The sequence below is a fragment of the Salvelinus sp. IW2-2015 genome, linkage group LG13 (genome assembly GCF_002910315.2).
Source record: "Salvelinus sp. IW2-2015 linkage group LG13, ASM291031v2, whole genome shotgun sequence".
Classification (NCBI taxonomy): domain Eukaryota; kingdom Metazoa; phylum Chordata; class Actinopteri; order Salmoniformes; family Salmonidae; genus Salvelinus; species Salvelinus sp. IW2-2015.
In genome coordinates, this window is record NC_036853.1 from 21,256,656 (window position 1) to 21,275,417 (window position 18,762).

At 41.2% G+C, this 18,762-nt stretch overlaps 1 protein-coding gene and 1 pseudogene across 1 annotated transcript; both read left to right on the forward strand.

Annotated features, from left to right (window-relative positions):
* The first annotated feature begins 5,339 nt into the window (after positions 1-5,339).
* On the forward strand, positions 5,340-8,697 carry LOC111972398 (collectrin). The gene is made up of 6 exons (XM_023999446.2): positions 5,340-5,497; positions 6,162-6,220; positions 6,338-6,423; positions 6,655-6,771; positions 7,011-7,205; positions 7,290-8,697. Exons 1-6 carry the CDS (start codon positions 5,425-5,427, stop codon positions 7,420-7,422), a joined length of 663 nt encoding a protein of 220 aa, XP_023855214.1. The 5' UTR covers positions 5,340-5,424; the 3' UTR covers positions 7,423-8,697.
* LOC111971863 (magnesium-dependent phosphatase 1-like) lies at positions 7,886-18,368 on the forward strand (annotated as a pseudogene).
* The last annotated feature ends 394 nt before the right edge of the window (positions 18,369-18,762 follow it).

The window sequence follows — 18,762 nt, forward strand, 5'->3', positions numbered from 1 at the left end:
CATGTGGATGGCTGGGGGGCTGTTTATTGATAGGCTACACAGGATGGTCTAAGGTATTGATAGGCATTTCATGTGTTTACATTTATTTTCTTGTTATAATGATGATTTACTATTTTCCCTTACACAGAAAATATGACATGTCCGACTGATTCGATTCCAAAATTCAACTTTTTATTATTCAACCTATGGATGTTGATACTTTTTCTAGCATTTTAGCTAATCACTGACACTATAGAAAGCTGATTCCTTGGATGAATTTCTTAGCTTCTGCTCGACTCCCCTTTTATGTGTAAGATAAAAGAGAATCACATTGGCCTTGCTGGTTTTCCATACCAAGCTCAGCTCTCAATATGAAGCAGTAGATTTGAATGCGTTTTTAATCAGAGATTATGATTATCCCACTTTTGAACTGACTCTGATTGGAGTCCTTGGCCAAGGCAACGCCTCCACTTTGTCCCATATTGCCCTACGTTTGTCTATGATATGTGTTCCATGATCGTTACATGCTCCACGTCTTACTTGTTGAATGTTTCTCTCCTGTATTGAGAATAACCCAACGTTTTGCTCAAGATTTACACTGACAAGTTTACTAACACACAGCTAACATGCCTTGTTTTAGGTTTTGCCCGAAACAATTTCAACCCTTGTGAGGTGGCCACATTAAATGTAACTGTTCTCACTTTGTTGTCACACACAATGCTAGACAAAATGGTTTATGTGGTTGTGCAAAGGATCAGATTAATGTTGATGCGGCAAATAAAGTTAAATCTTCCTGTTGATGACACCCAACTATGGATGTGTGTGTGTTCAAGGGGGGGGGGCACAGATTGTGTTTACAAACTACTGAATTATTCATATTTGAATTGCACAAGCACTGGGTGAGTTTTGGATCTCACTCCCAAGTTTTATTTTCCTCTTCTGATTGAAGGTGACTTGCTAAACATAGCATCGTTTTTTAATTAATCTTTGAATGTGATTTTGTCAGGTTTGAAATACATTTAGTTAAATATGACAGCTCTGTCTCCAGAGACAGAACAGTGACTAGTCACATTCCATTTAATCCATGTTTAAAGATCCAGTTAAATCTCTACTTCCTGATTGGGTCTAAAAGCATTTCAACACATTTACTATGCTGGTTTAGAAACCAGTTCGAAATTGCAATTGCTTTTATGACCTATTGGCAGAGAATATGACATGTCAGCCGAGAACATGGAAATCATTTAGCAACCAAATATATATTTTTTAATGCTAATATTGATTTATGCTAATTCTTATTACACATAGGCATATGTGTCACTACCTTTAATGTTGTTATTCAATTGTCTTACAGAAAATGTATTTGCATTGTGGCTTAACATGAAGTGTTACTATTATGTTCTGTTTCTAATAATATAAGCTCAAGAATTGATCTTGGGGTGATTTGTTTTCATAAATATGTTTTTCATATTTTCAAGGCAAACTTCCTCCCAGACGGGAGGCTTTTTCAATTGAACTTTCTGTTTTTCAAAAAAGAAGGTACAATTTAACACTTGTGATAGTGCTACTTTAATTATGCATTTAATGGCCATTCCTTCAATTTTATATCCATCTGATTCATACTTAATAAACTTTGAGAATACATTTGACCAAGCCAACCAATCTGACCAACACACAAAGCCAAACATTGACTAGTAACTCTTGACTGTAATAATGCTTCATCAAATGTTGAGAACTGATTGAACTGTTGTAATCTTTCTGCCGTTAACAAAGAATGACGTTTTATTGAGCTTGGTATGTACCTAGGGACAGTTGCATGTCTAAAGTGCATTGTCAACGATCCCCCGGATGACACTTCTGATGTCATGGGCCCAAGACTAGAAGTTGGGTTCCATAAATTGGACTGAAGACTCAAGAAGGAACAGGCATGTGGTGCGGGCCATTTCTTTCTGAGTTGGACACAGGCTGTCCATGTACAGCGTAGGTCCAGGGGGGATTTGTAGGCTAGGCCCTAATTTATGCGTTTTCTGTCACCTGAAGCTGCATGGCAAATAGTCCAAGAACACAACAAAAGCACAAAGGACAATCCCTAAGGCCTAGTCAGCTCTTCCCCCTCCGAGGGCCCAAAATGTTTCTCTGTTACAGTATCCAGAGGACTGACTATTGAATGTGTGATAGAATAATGCTAGTATCCATGTCTGGTATATATCTGAAACTTGTCCCCTAAACAGGACTCAGAAACTTTCTATGTGTACAGTACCAGTCAAAAGTTTGGACACACCGACTCATTCCAGGGTTTTTCGTTATTTTTCTATTTTCTACATTACTTTAAGACATTAAGGGGCGGCAGGACGCCTCGTGGTTAGAGCGTTGGGCCAGTAAGCGAAAGATTGCTAGATCGAATCCCGAGCTGACAAGGTAAAAATAAGTCATTCTGCCCCTAAACAAGGCAGTTAAGCCACTGTTCCTAGGCCGTCATTGTAAATAATATTTTTTTCTTAACTGACTTGCCTAGTTAAATAAAGCTTAAATAAAAATGTAAAAAAATTAAGGTCAGTCAATTTGGGAACATTTCAAGAACTTTGAAAGTTTCTTCAAGTGCAGCTGCAAAAACCATCAAGGGCTATGATGAAACTGGCTCTCATGAGGACCACCACAGGAAAGAAAGACCCAGAGTTACCTCTGCTGCAGAGGACAAGTTCATCAGAGTTACCAGCCTCAGAAATTGCAGCCCAAATATATGCTTCACACAGTTCAAGTAACAGACACATCTCAACATCAACTGTTCAGAGGAGACTGTGTCAATCAGGCCTTCATGGCCAAATCACTTAGTGGGACTTTCATTTGTTTTTCAACAGGACAATGACCCAACACATCTCCAGGCTGTGTAAGGGCTATTTGACCAAGAAGGAGAGTGGAGTGTGGCATCAGATGACTTGACCTCCACAATCAACCGACCTCAACCCAATTGAGATGATTTGGGATGAGTTGGACCGCAGAGTGAAGGAAAAGCAGCCAACAAGTGCTCAGCATATGTGGAAATTCCTTCAAGATTGTTGGAAAAGCATTCCAGGTGAAGCTGGTTGAGAGAATGCCAAGAGTGTGCAAAGCTGTCATCAAGGCAAAGGGTGGCTACTAAGAATCTCAAATATATAATATATTTTGATATGTTTAACACTTTTTTGGTTACTACATGATTCCATATGTGTTATTTCATAGTTTTGATGTCTTAACTATTATTCTACAATGTAGAAAATAGTAAAAATAAAGAAAAACCCTTGAATGAGTAGGTGTGTTCAAACTTCTGACTGGTACTGTATATGATCTCTGTGGTAACTTGTATTTGTACAAGGTGAACTCTAAATTACTCTATGCAAAGGGGTTTTAAGTTCATCTCAGGAATTCTGTCTTATTTACACTGGTCTCTTCCCCCACACAAGCATTTAGATGTTCTTACACCCTGTGGAGATTGGGCCTGGTTACTCTGTAAACTTGTTATCGTGTGATTGGTCAATGGTGGTTGGTTTTGGGTTGAAGAGTTACACCTTCAGATGTTAGAAATTGAATTAAATGCCTTTGTTGTCTCTCTTATCCTGTATCCCATCCATGGAGGAAGGTTGTATGATCAATTCTCATTTCCTAGGCATCTCTTTGTTCATGCGTTGTCTTGTAAGTTAACTTTAGACTCTATATGCTTTGAATAATGCCTTGTAATGCTTGTTAATGCTTGTAACTTAAGCTTTATGCCTTGTATGTGAATTCATTCATTGTACAATATTAATTAAATATCTGCCTTTGATATAGACAATTCTCAGATCAATTCTTGCTAGTCAATGTCAACTCATTGCCTATTGCTTGCTTGTGTATTTTAATTATCTTTATGGAGTCAGATGAACATTTTAGTAGGCTAATTGCTTAGTCATGAGATATATAGAAATTAATGTAAAAATAATTAAAGCATTTCATGATTCTACTAAAAGATGTCCACCATGAAAATATTGTTGCATTTACATTGCGTAATTTATTGACAGTCTCTAATAAGCACCAGAGATAAAACTTTGTCACAGTTACACACCAGCCGACGGAAGCTAATTGGCGAAAGAAACTAGCTAGCCTAGACGACTTCAAGACACAAGCATGCTTCTAGAAGTCTACTGTTCCTGTAGACTTCTAGTTTAGACTTCTGTAGACGCTAGTTAGCACTGGCTCATGAAACTATCTTTAACTTCCTTCATACTGGACGCAGAGACATACAAACGGTATCCACAATAATATTCTGTTGCAGCTAGCGATGTTCATAAAATAATTATTTTTTACAAAAAAATCCCACAAAATATTTAACGAAATAAATTAATTGCAGGCCCCCTGCAGTACCCCAGTTTGAAGCTAATTTGTTGTTTGTAGCCGGCAATCAGTAGATCCTCAACAGGCAGACCAAGTGTAATGTGTAAACCCATGTTTCTCATGAACAATCAATTATTGAACTAAAAATGGTGTTGACAAAAACCTTCACTGGTGAAAAATGTACATTTATAGGTAATGTATCCAGGGAAGTGTGGATGGTTAATCATGACACATTGCCTGAATCGTAAAAGTGTCATGTTACACTAGGTTTACCTTCATGGCACTGTAGAAGAATTCCTAAGTCAGATACTGAGGGTATTTCCCAAATGGTACACTATGCCCTATAGGGCTCTTATCAAAAGTAGTGCACTATGTAGGGAATAGAATGCAATTTGGGACATACAAGGACACTATGAAAGTTATTAACTATTAACACCCAGAAGAGAGGCGCTATCTTTCTTGACCTCTTTGTGACCTGTGGTGGAGAGTAAGTCTGAAGGTGTTAGCTCCACTGGTTAGAAAACGTAGTACAAATATGTTCATAGTTTCTACAAACTTCCTACTCGTGGTTTGTTAACTAGGATATATTGTTTCATTAATTAATGTCAAATATATTCCTGTGTCTGGCCAAATACCCCTTACACCCCAACATGGACACAAATTTAAAAAAATAGAAGGAAATGATAGGAAGGGGTTGCTACTGGAACTGAGTCTGTGTTTATATTCTAGACATCTGCCTCCCTCTCACTCTATCAAACCTCTTCCACTTCTCTGAGGCTTGGACAAACATTAGCTAGTGCTTTCACTGCTGCCCACACAGCTGCCCACACATTACTGTAGCTGTATTATTCTTCTCTCTGGGCAAGCTAACTGTACTGCTGGGGATGACTATTATAGGGCTGTTCGCTTTTTAAAAAGTTGGACAGGGAGAGTTGTAGCTTGCAGCTGTGTCATCGTTTAACCATTAAACCATAGTGGCCACCCCCTGTTTGATTCCAGTTCCATCGTTGACTTTGTTCTTCTCATTAATGTCTGACCACTGGGACTTTGACTGAGCCAGCAGCACAGGAGATTCTGTCTTAGTTGTGTTCTTATCCATAGAGGATGTTGGTGAGGATCCTGGTTCTGCTCTACCTGGCGGGGGCACCAGCCCTAGCACAAACCCTCTGCCAGCCTAGTAAGTTACTCAGATTGATCTAAAGAAGACGCTTATGTCCTCACAATTTCTACTTGTTTTATTGGTTTTGTGTTTGGTTGGTTGTCATTCTTTAGTTTATATTAGTGTTACAAAATGTTATGTTTACAACTTCTTATTGTGTCCCATGTTTCTTTTAGCTAGTTCGCCAAATATCTATAGTTTAATGTAGGGAGAGAGAGACTGTGCAATACTTGTCAGCTGATCAGAGTTTTCTTGAGGAAGAAGTTCACGTGAATGAGTATGGTTATAATGAGTATTTTCATGATTTAAATGGTCTTTGATGTTGTTCAGTTGTTTATGCATTGTCATGTACTACATAGAGGTTTCTAGTTCAACAGTGAATGTTTGAGTGGACACAAAGTAAATACTGTATGGTTGTACAGATAGTTCTTTATCAGGACGGTTTGAAGAACACTTTGTGAGGGATGTCCTATTTAATGTTGGTTTCATTGTCCTGTTTCTTTTTTTTGTTTGACTATTTTTATCTATCAACCCATGTGATTCAAGCRCACATGTTTGTGTCCTCTAAAAAAAAGTGTGTTCTTGTACGCTCAATGTTTCATGGTGAATCCAAAGATTATTCAAATGTGTTTAAGACGGGGGTGAGAATCACTCATCAAGATAAGTCTTATTCTGTCTGTAGATGCATCAAATGGCTACAAAGTGCGAATCAGCATCAAAACTGCTTTGGGAAATCAGGCTGTASGTACTATGCTTACAAGTGTTCTCTCACATCATTGGTCCTTTATGAAAAGTTTTAAATACAACATTTAGAACTACATTGTGCTGGGTGATGAAATGTCCTTTTTTTGTCTGCAGTATGAATGGAATGAGAATGAAATGTTCCTTTTCCGAGCAACTATGGCCTTTGCCATGAGGAGGTACTACAAAACAGAAACGTACAAGTAAGAAAATCTACAGTTCCCTAAACTTGTGCCATATATTTAAACTGAAATCAAAACACGGTGTAGTACAGCATAATGTTATTTCACTTCCTGCAAAGATTAATTTCCAGCATTACTGTGTGCATATTTTATGACTTCTGTTCAAGTCAATAAAAATGTATTCCTGGTGTGTTGGTGTAATGCTGACAACATGGCATTTATGGCATTATGATGTTTGTGGGACTTTTCCAGTGTCGACAACATTATCATGTGTAATCAGACTCTGAGGGTGTCCTTCTGGTTTGTGGTGACGTCACCTGAAAACTCCACCATGCTTATTCCTAATGCAGATGTGGAGAAAGCTGTGAGGTAATTTCTTGGTCTACTTTAAAAGGAAAATATCCTGGTATACACCTGTAGATGAACTGAACTCTGAAGTAAAAAGGTGAACGTAAACAGCCACCTGAGTATCTGATGGATAAAACAGAAAATAGATATTATGCTTACAATCTGAACCACAAGGCAAGTGGTATTTACACAGATTCAGAGACCTGTAAAAGATGAGATTTACCAATTGGACCTAAAGTAACCCATTCTATGTCCAACAGCATGTCAAGGCATCGCATCAACAACGCCTTCCTCCTGACAGATAGGACCCTGGAGTTTCTGGGCATCCACCCCACACTAGCAGCGCCAGTCAACCCTGACACCCCTCCCTGGCTCATCGTGTTTGGAGTGGTCATAGGGGCTGTGTTTGCTGGAATCATCGCCCTGCTCGTATCCTCTCTGCTTCAAAAGAGACGGTGAGTCCACCCTTTGACAATACTTCTGTCTCTCTGTTGATAATGCTGTGATTTGTTATTGAACTATGGCTCATTCTAACCTAGGAAAGAGAAAGGGATGATGGAGGATGGACAGGATGAAGAGGACAGGCAGATGAAAGGAGTGGAAAATGACAACGTCCTGGACGGCATCTACAACAGAGGATTCACAGATGATGATCGCTTCACAAAGCTGTAATGGCTTCCCCTGTAAAATGCTACCAAGCAAGCACAGGATGGGCCAAGAGACATTAAAAACCATTACAWATAGACTTTTATGCACTGTGTCTASAGTTTAAAACTGCATTTGCTGTTTATTTTGGTTGTGTTTAAAACGATTTTGTGCCCAATAGAAATAAATGGTAAATAATGTATTGTGRCATTTTGGAGTCATTTRTATTGTAAATAAGAATAGAATATGTTTTTAAACACTTCTACATTAATGTGGATGCTACCATTTCTATTGGGCACAAAATAATCTGAAAGACAACCAAAACAAACAGCAAATGCATTCAACAAGTTTGTAAAGTCACAAGCTTGATGTAATCATTGCATGGTAGGAATATGGGACCAAAAACGAAACTTTGGACTACTTTTAATAATACACATACGTATAAGTGAATTTGTCCCAATACTTTTGGTCCCCTAAAATGGGGGCGACTATGTACAAAAAGCGCTGTAATTTCTAAATGGATCACCCAAAAGTGATGGAAATACCCACAAATTAAAGCTGACAGTCTGCACTTTAACCTCATAGTCATTGTATAATTTCAAATCCAAAGTGCTGGAGTACAGAGCCAAAACYACKACAAATGTGTCACTGTCCCAATACKTTAGAGCTCACTGCAAGTTTWWAAAAAACTGCTTTGAGATAGGCTATAGCGAACACAACACCTTTCAGTTCTGTTTTATCCATGGCTTTAGTTAAGCATTTCTGCAAACCGAGTAGGTGGCATCTGGTCAACAATTTTAATGTATATTTCAAATGGTCAAATAATAGAATCCCTTAATAAACAGTGATCTTGTTCATTTAGAAATCATGAGTACTTCTTCTCAATCACAAATCTGAAAATAATGAAAATGTAGCAACAGAGAGGAACAAATATATCTGAGAGGGAGGAGAACCACCATGATAATTGATTTACATGTAACTAAGAAATGATTGATGTAATGTCTTCGGTAGCTCCAGCATCTAGTTAAGTGTTAACCACCTATTCAAGTTTTTTACTGCTTAGTTTTGCACAATGTGATCAAATGAAGAAGAACACCAGAACAGATGGGTTTAAATGTTGAATYTGTACATTTCCAGTCATTCTTTTAAAGAGCACCCGTTTTGATTTTATATTGTTTGTTTTGAAAATCTATTGTGTGAATCAGAGGAAATACAAACAAACTGTAATTTAGATATGTCTCTTCCTTGGCTATTGCAGAATCTCTCTTCCAACCTGTTGAGATTAAAACAGGTTAAACATCATTAAGGACGACCTATTTATTCAGCTACAGCACATGGAGAATGATTAAAGGGAACGGGGGATACCTAGTCAGTTGTAAAACGGAATGCCTTCAACTYAAATGTGTCTTCCGAAATTTAACCCAACCCCTCTGAATCAGAGAGGTGCTGGGGGCTGCCATAAATCGACATCCACGTCTTCGGTGCCCGGGGAACAGTGGGTTAACTGCCTTGCTCAGTGGCAGAACGACAGATTTTTACCTTGTCATGGACACATGATGGAACACAGAAACACATTCAGTCAGTGCCTGCAATTACACATGCATATGTGGTAGATGCGGTGTCAAATGTAACACGATTTGAATTTTACACGCTGTTCTAAACCAGTTCCTCAGTAATAATTAAATGGCTAAATGGGTGGTTCTTATCTTCCTTAAATATCTCTGATGGGTAGGTCTTCTACCAGTTCCAGCTCTGGTAGTGGAACACACAAGGTCCTTTAATTTATTTTGATCAAATGTAGCATCAGCAACTCTAATGCAGCTGGCAATAAACTCAAGTGTGCTGCTCAAGTGCCTTTGATCCCTCACCAGAAAGGACAACATGTTACAAGGGGAAAGCTTCTGTGATTAATTGATTTGAGAAGACCACAACAACCACATTGGAAATTGACAGTGTAAGCTAGCTAGTCCTACAATTTTGATGATTCAATCTGGGGATTGTTATTAGCATTTCATTAATATATAATTGAAAATGTAACTTCTTAACTCAGGAAATAGCTAGCTATGTCTAAAAGTTTGTTGTTTTGACCTGGGTAAATTGAAAAGCTAGCTAACTAGATACACTGTATATCTAACTGTAGCTAGCTAGCTAACATTAGATAGCCACYTAGCTAACTAGCTATGTTCAATAAAGTTAAAGAGAAAGAACACTGACAAATATCATACCTAGCTAAAACCAGAGCAGGAAAAGAAGACTGTCACAGCTAAAGTAGTGTCTAGCTAACTGTCYTGTGTTTCGGTCTGTTTCTGTACCTGTCATCCTCCATCTCTCAGATTATACTCTTTGGCCCTTCTGGGTAGATACCCATGTGGACCCACCACTTCAAAGGCAATGTGTGAGTTTCCTGATCAAAAATCGTGAAATTGATTGATGAGTTGCAAGCTAGTGGTGGCTTTAGGCTATGTTCTTCTCTAAATCCTCTCCAATTCTTACACAAATTACATTTCAGCCATGTCTTTGCAGATTTCTAATAATATCACAACTTTCCCTACAGGGGAGTGYTGTTGGATGCAAGGAGAGAAAATCTAACTGTACCAAGAAACAATGGACGTACTCACTTCTCTACATGACCAGGGGATCCAGATTGGAGTGGCATCACGGTTAGTTCACACAGGGATCAACTGCATGCTATTTTATTTTATAATCTGATTAAATATCTATGTAAAACTTGTTTAGACAATGGCAATTTCTGTTATTAGCCTCTAGATTGGTAATTCTTTGAAATAACATGCCAGCATTGTAAATTATTTAAATGTTCCTTCTATTCCCCAGCACAGGGGAGGTGGATGGAGCCAATCAGCTGTTGTCCCTCTTCAATCTCAACCAATACATATCCTTCAAGGAAATATACCCATGGTCAAAGGTCCCTTACTTCAAAAAGTACGTATCTAAACTTGAGATTATGCGACCACTGCCACCGGTCCTGAACGAWTCTTCTGTCTTCAACACGAATACTGTTAGTTGGAGAATGGAAGTGTGTGTTTGTGTGTTTCAAATCAAATCACATTTTATTAGGCACATGCTTCATAAACAACAGGTGTAGACTAACAGTGAAATCCTTACTTATGGGCCCTTCCCAACAATGCAGAGAGAGAGAAAATAGAGAAAAGTCATAACACGTCATAATAAAAGTAATAATAAATACCCAATGAGTAACGATAACTTGGCTATATAGACACAGGGTACTAGTACCGGYTCGATGTGCAGGGGTACATGGTAATTGAGGRAGATATGTACATAGAACTATGAATAAAGTGACAAGGCAACAGGATAGATAATAAACAGTGGCAGCAGGGTATGTGATGAGTCAAGAGTTAGTGCAGAAAGGGTCAATGCACATAGTCCGGTTAGCTATTTGGTTAACTATTTAGCTAACTATTTAGCAGTCTTATGGCTTAGGGGTAGAAGCTGCTCAAGGTCTTGTTGGTTCAAGACTTGGTGCATCGTTACTGCTTGCCGTGCAGTAGCAGAGAGAACCGTATATGACTTGGGTGGCTGGAGACTTTGACCATTTTTAAGGCCTTCCTCTGACACTGCCTAGTATACAGGTCCTGGGTGGCAGGGAGCTCGGCTCCAGTGATGTACGCATTACCCTCCATAGGGCCTTGAGGTCAGATGCCAAGCAGTTGACATACCAAGCGGTGATGCAGCCAGACAAGATGCTCTCAATGGTGCAGCTMTAGAARGTTTTGAGGATCTGAGGACCCAATGCCAATTACTTTCAGCCTCCTGAGGGGGAAGAGGCATTGTCATGCCCTCTTCACGATTGTGTTGGTGTGTGTGGACCATGATAGATCCTTAGTGATGTGGACACCGAGGAACTTGAAGCTCTCGACCCGCRCCACTACAGCCCTGTCAATGTGAATGGGCCGTGCTTTGCCCTCTGTTTRCTGTAGTCCACGATCAGCTCATTTGTCTTGCTGACGTTGAGGGAGAGGTTGTTGTCCTGGCACCACCTCCTCCCTACAGGCTGTCTCATCATCGTCGGTGATCAGGGCTACCACCGCCGTGTCGTCAGCAAACTTGATGTTGATGGAGTCGTGGGGGGCAACAGGGAGTACAGGAAGGGACTAAGCACGCAACCCTGAGGGGCCCCTGTGTTGAGGGTCAGCGTGGCTGATATGTTGTTGCCTACCCTCATCACCTGGAGGCGGCCCGTCAGGAAGTCCAGGATCCAGTTGCAGAGGGAGATGTTCAGTCCCAGGGTCCTTAGGTTAGTGATGAGCTTGGATGGTACTATGGTGTTGAATGCTGAGCTGTAGTCAATGAACAACATTCTCACATATGTGTTCCTCTTGTCCAGGTGGGAGAGGGCAGTGTGGAGTCCAATACAAATTGCCTTATCTGTGGATCTGTTCGGGGCGGTGTGTGAATTGGAGTGGGTCCAGGGTATCTGGGATGATGGTGTTGATGTGAGACATGACCAGCCTTTCAAAGTGTTTCATGGCTACAGATGTGAGTGCTACAGGGCTATTGTCATTTAGACAGATTACCTTGGTGTTCTTGGGCACAGGGACTATGGTGGTCTGCTTAAAACACGTAGGTATAACAGACTGGGTCAGGGAAAGGTTGAAAAATGTCAGTGAAGACACTTGTCATTGGTCAGTGCATGCTCTGACTATGCGTCCTGGTAATCCGTCTGTTCTTGTGAATGTTGACCTGTTTAAAAGGTCTTACTCACATCGGCTACAGAGAACGTGATCACATAGTTGTCCGGAACAGTTGTTGCTCTTATATCATGCTTGCCTCAAAGCTGCCATACAAGGCATTTAGCTCGTCTGGTAGGCTCACAACTGGGTTTCCCTTTGTAATCCGTGATAGTTTGCAAGCCCTGCCACATCCGAGGAGCATCAGAGCCGGGGTAGTAGGATTCGTTTTTAGTCCTGTATTTTTGCTTTGCCTGTTTGATGGCTTGTCGGAGGTCGTAGTGGGAGGATAGAGTTACGGTCAGATTTGCCAAATGGAGGGCGAAAGAGCTTTGTAATCGTTTGTGTGTGTGGAGTAAATGTGATCTAGAGTTTAGTCTCCTCTAGTTGCACATGTGACATGCTTGCAGAAATGAGGTAAAACCAATTTCAGTTTCCATGCATTAAAKTCACCGGCCACTAGGAGCCCCTCCTATGGATGAGCATTTTATTGTTTGCTTATGTCCTATACAGTTTGTTGAGTGCGGTCTTAGTGCCAGCATCGATTTGTGGTGATAAATAGATATATAATATAGATGAAAACTCTCTTGTTAAATACACTGAACAAAAATATAAAGGCAACATGTAAAGTGTTGGTCCCATGTTTGAGCTAAAATAAAATATCCCAGAAATTGTCCATACTGCACAAAAAGATTATTTCTCAAATTTTGTGCACACATTTGTRTACACCCCTGTTAGTGAGCATTTCTCCTTCGCTAAGATAATCCACCTGACATGTGTGGCATATCAAGAAGCTGATTAAACAGCATGATCATTACACAGGTGCACTTTGAGCTGGGGACAATAAAAGACCACTAAAATGTGCAGTTTTGTCACACAACACAATGTCACAGATGTCTCAAGTTGAGGTAGCATGCAATTGGCATGTTGACTGCAGGAATGTCCACCAGAGCTGTTGCCAGATAATTTAATGTTAATTTCTCTACCATAAGCTGCCTTCAACATAATTTAAAAGAATTTGGCAGTATGTCCAACTGGCAGACCACGTGTATGATGTCATGTGGGCGAGCGGTTTGCTGATGTCAACGTTGTGAACAGAGTGCCACATGGTGGAGGTGGGGTTATGGTATGGGCAGGCATAAGCTACAGACAACGAATACAATTGCATTTTATCTAWGGCAATTTGAATTCACAGAGATACAGTGATGAGATCCTGAGGCCCATTGTCGTGCCTGTCATCTGCCGCCATCACCTCATGTTTCAGCATGATAATGCACGGCCCCATGTCGCAAGGATCTATACACAATTTCTGGATGCTAAAAATGTCCCAGTTCCTCCATGGCCTGCATACTCACCAAACATGTCCCCCATTGAGCATGTTTGGGATGTTCTGGACCAACGTTTATGACAGCGTATTCCAGTTTCCACCGATATCCAACAACTTCGTACAGCCATTGAAGAGGAGTGGGACAACATTCCACAGCCCACAATCAACAGCCTGATCCACTCTTTGCGAAGGAGATGTGGGGTGGTCACATCAGATACTGACTGGTTTTCTGATCCACGCCRCTACATTTTTTAAAAAGGTATCTGTGACCAATAGATGCATATCTGCATTCCCAGTCATGTGAAATCCAAAGATTAGGGCCTAATTAATTTATTTCAATTGACTGATTTCCTTATATGAACTGTAAKTKACTAAAATKTATWTTTTTMMGGCATTTATATTTTTGTCCAGTATATTATGGTCTACAGCTTATCATGACGGAATCTAACTCATGCGAGCAGAACCTTGAGACTTCCTTATTAGATWTCGAGCACCAGCTGAAAGACCCCTCCCCTCCTAACCTTACCCGACGCTGCTGTACGGTCTTGACGATGCATAGAAAAACTAGCTAGATGTGTATTATCCATGTCCTTGTTCAGCCACGAATCAGAGAAACATAGGATATTACAGTTCAGGTCCCATTGATAGAATAGTTTAAAACAGAGCTTGTCCAATTTGTTCTCCAGTGATTGTACTGTATGTTCGCCAATAGAACGGAGGATAGAGGTAGATTATTTATACGCCAACATAGTTTCGATAGGGTGCCCACATGCTGGCCTCTCTTACGCCGCCTTTTCCTTTTCCGAGTCTCGATGTTTAGTTCTTGGTCCGGGGTGTGCAGTATTTCCTGCGTCGCCGACTCGAGAAGAAATCTTCAATCAAATCGAGGTTAGTGACAGCTGTCCAGAAGCGGTTTTAGGTCATAGGAAACGATGGCAGAAACATTATGTACAAAAATTATGCAAAAAAAACACGCACTATAGCAGAAACGGCAGCTATCCTTTTCGGCGACATTCTTTCATGTTTGTGTTTATGCTTGGGTAACTGGTCGTCAAAGTGTGTTTGTAGTGGAACTCACTGTCATTGTGTCTTTGTTCAGGCTCCAGGCAGACAGTGGATTCAAGTTTCAGTGAGATGACTTTCTTTGATGCTGAACATAGGAACATCAAAGACATCATTCGACTAGGTACTTTCCACCTCCATAAAGTATATAAACTCAAACCAATTTATAACTTCATGAAGTCCACTCTAACTTCCAAAGTCATTAAAATACATACACAACAGAGAAAATATATCGATGATTTCAAAATGATTCTATACCATGAGAGTGTCATGACAGCTGTTTTGGAGTATAGCAACTTAGCAAGTGTTACGAACTGGCTCGTAGCCTGTAACAAAAAGGGAGACAACGTGGAGATATATTTTTATTATATAAAGTCAACTAAACTCAGCAAAAAAAGAAACGTCCTCTCACTGAGAGGTTTATTTTCAGAACATAACAAGATTCAACAACTGAGACATAAACTGAACAAGTTCCACAGACATGTGACTAACAGAAATTGAATAATGTGTCCCTGAACAAAGGGGGGGTCAAAATCAAAAGTACCAGTTAGTGTCTGGTGTGGCCACCAGCTGCATTAAGTACTGCAGTGCATCTCCTCCTCGTGGACTGCACCAGATTTGACAGTTCTTGCTGTGAGATATTACCCCACTCTTCCACCAAGGCACCTGCAAGTTCCCGGACATTTCTGGGGGTAATGGCCCTAGCCCTCACCCTCCGATCCAACAGGTCCCAGACGTGCTCAATGGCATTGAGATCCGGGCTCTTCGCTGGCCAAGGTAGAACACTGACATTCTTGTCTTGCAGGAAATCATGCACAGAACGAGCAGAATGGCTGATGGCATTGCCATGCTTGAGGGTCATGTCAGGATGAGCCTGCAGGAAGAGGACCACATGAGGGAGGAGGATGTCTTCCCTGTAACACACAGCGTTGAGATTGCCTGCAACACACAGCGTTGAGATTGCCTGCAATGACAACAAGCTCAGTCCGATGATGCTGTGACACACCGCCCCAGACCATGACAGACCCTCCACCTCCATATCGATCCCACTCCAGAGTACAGGCCTCGGTGTAACGCTCATTCCTTCGACGATTAACGAGAATCCGACCATCACCCCTGGTGAGACAAAACCGCGACTCGTCAGTATAGAGCACTTTTTGCCAGTCCTGTCTGGTCCAGCGGTGGTGGGTTTGTGCCCATAGACTACGTTGTTGCCGGTGAAGTCTGGTGAGGACCTGCCTTACAACAGGCATACAAGCCCTCAGTCCAGCCTCTCTCAGTCTATTGCAGACAGTCTGAGCACTGATGGGGAGATTGTGCGTTCCTGGTGTAACTCGGGCAGTTATTGTTGCCATCCTGTACCTGTCCTGCAGGTGTGATGTTCGGATGTACCGATCCTGTGCAGGTGTTGTTACACGTGGTCTGCCACTGCGAGGATGATCAGCTGTCCATCCTGTCTCCCTGTAGCGCTGTCTTAGGCGTCTCACAGTACAGACATTGCAATTTATTGCCCTGGCCACATCTACTGGGTTCTGCAAAGCCACTTTTGTGAGTCAAAACTCAGCCGCCAAAACCGCAGCTTCAAAGACAGCCTTCACTTTTCGTTCGCTAATATACGTGGCTATTCGATCAGGGATTGTGTCCTTAAATTGCTCTAGCATAATCAGATCACACAGCCCCTGGAAAGTCGTAACCGCAGAGGCAGAACACCAGCGATTAATCTGTGAAGATAACTCTCGCACAAACTCAATATGAGTCTGTTTATCAGCCCTTTTTAAAGTTCTAAATCATTGGCGGTAAGCCTCAGGAACCAATTCGTAAATCTGTAGCACAGCCATTTTAACCTTAGCATAGCTGAGACTGTCGGCTACACCAAGAGCTGAATATGCTTCCTGCGCTTTACCAGTCAACACACACTGCAACATTAAAGTGAGATCAGAATTAGGCCAACTCCTAGCGCCAGCAACAGACTCAAACAACGAAAATAAGTCTTAGGGTCCTTCTCATTAAATTTTGTCAACAGCTGTAAGTTTCCAACAATATCATATGTGTCCGGGGCACGACCGAGAGACGAGCGACCCCTAGCTAAATCAGGGTCACCTTCCCTAAGCAAACTCTCCCCCGAGAGCTTTCCTTCTCTAACCAATTCTAGCTGCTCTTGTTGCAGCTTGATTTTAGCACGRTCCAAATCCTGTTTAAATTCCTTTTCATGCTTAACACAATCAGCATGCTCCAAATCCTGTTTAAGTTCCAATTCCTTTCCATGCTTAACACGATCATGCTCTAGCTGTAACAGCTGATAAAAAAGACTACTAGGGTTAACAGATGGAACGGACAATGTAGCGAAATGGGAAGACGGCTTAGGGGGGTGGCGATTCCTCAGCAGAGTCTGCCCCAGTGATACCTACGAGTATGCCAATCTCCATCAGCTTGGCCTTCAATATCAACCTAACATCATTTTTTGACGTATTTCACTCATTTCAACCTAGTAGTGTTCAGCGATATTCAACAGCTGTTCTTTAGTACATAATTCTAACAGTTCCTCTGATGGAGCGCGAATGAACTCGTCTACATTAGACGCCATAGTCACAAGTAACTGCAAAAAAAAATGTTGCTCTGCCCCTCTGCTGAGCACACCAGACCGAACCACAACAAGAGAAGCACCAATCAAACTGGGCACCACAGGAGAGAGATGAGATATATCAGGAGCTTCTCCAAATCCTACAATAACGCAACCCTAGTCTTAGTGCAGATTTGCGGTGCCCAACGTATTCCAAAGTGGAACATGTCGCTYGGCCTAACAGGGGAAAAGACAGGCTATAGCTTCGGGTCGCAAATAGCACTACCCTACCCGAATCTCCCACTGAGGTACACAGGTGATTGAACTGACCTCCTCGGACCGATGTCCCAACCGCGAGTAGAGCAAGAGCTTCCAGCCTGGGCAGGGGCCTGGAAACTAACCAATGTTACTCTCTAACGCAGCATACAACCAACTAACCACCGCAGTGGCAAGTTTACCAAACAAAGGCAACCAACCCTGGGCACCAAACAGCGCAAATCAAAGAAAGTTTTAACAAGAGATGCAAACATAGCACCTACAGTGTTAATCAAACACTGACTTCATGTTTTCTCCCAAACAAAATACTCATACCAGTTAGCCTAACGACACAAGTATTAGTCCTACTTACATACTTTCCAAGCCTGTTTGATAACATCATCGGGCAACCAACACTTATAAGACTAGGCAGTGAATATCAACCAAAGCGCATCCCAATTAGCATTAACCCATCATAATGCAACAAAATACTATACGCCAAAATGTCTAGCATCCAACCTTATGATCCCGGACGAGCCCCCACTTGTTACACACCGGCTCGTAGCCCGTAACAAAGAGGGAGACAAACATTTTCATTAAATAAAGTAAACTATATCCAAGTAATAATGGAATGTGTAGTCAGTAGTGTGAGTGGATGCGTGCACAGATGGTGATAATGAGGGGTGTTGAGAGATGCCAAAACAAGTTAACATAAAGAAGCCTCAAAATGCCACAACCAAAAATAACAGTGTGTCTGCATGAAGAGAGTCTCCTCAATGTATGGGGGAAAGGTGTATTTATCCCTGGGACCTGGGCCCAGGTGTGTCCCATTTCGCTGACGACCCTCCCGGCTCCGCCCACCGACAAAAGCAAAGAGAAAGAATTTGGCAGACAGAGTGGGAGGGTCGTTACACAAGTATGTTGCATAAATCGTTCATTCCCAAAGGAGATAACAAGACAAGTAACTTTACTTTAATTTGTGCAGTGTGTTCTGGTTCCGAAAGGAGTGACTATGAGACTAGTGGTTGAAGAGATTCTACAGTTCTCCCAGGGTGCAAAATGAGTACTTGAGGACAGAGTTGATGCATTGATGCAATGCATAGACTTGACCTCTGTGGGCAGTGTTGCACTGCCACAAACCTAAATATCAGCACTTCACTGTTTTCAACATTACTACACTTTTAATGTGTATAACCAACATAATGTTGGTTCAGATTGGCCCGAGCCATGCAATATATGTGTTTTATACTGTATAAAACACAACTGTACATAGTCATGGTAATAATTTCCCTCATATTTTGTTATCTCTTTGTCATTAGTTTGTTATTAATGTAAATACTCAACTTGTCCTTTCTTTCATTTACTGTTAGGACCATTCTTTCATTGGGCCCGAGACTATTCATTCACAGTTTTCTTTTATTCCTCTTTCTCATTGCCATCTCTGTTCTTCTTGTAAG

What these genes read in the sequence shown, in the direction of transcription:
- LOC111972398 (XM_023999446.2), top strand. Translation starts at nt 5,425, where the DNA reads ATGTTGGTGAGGATCCTGGTTCTGCTCTACCTGGCGGGGGCACCAGCC. An exon ending in TACAAAACAGAAACGTACAA is followed by an intron (nt 6,424 to 6,654) that starts GTAAGAAAATCT and finishes GGACTTTTCCAG; the next exon opens with TGTCGACAACATTATCATGT. An exon ending in GATGTGGAGAAAGCTGTGAG is followed by an intron (nt 6,772 to 7,010) that starts GTAATTTCTTGG and finishes TATGTCCAACAG; the next exon opens with CATGTCAAGGCATCGCATCA.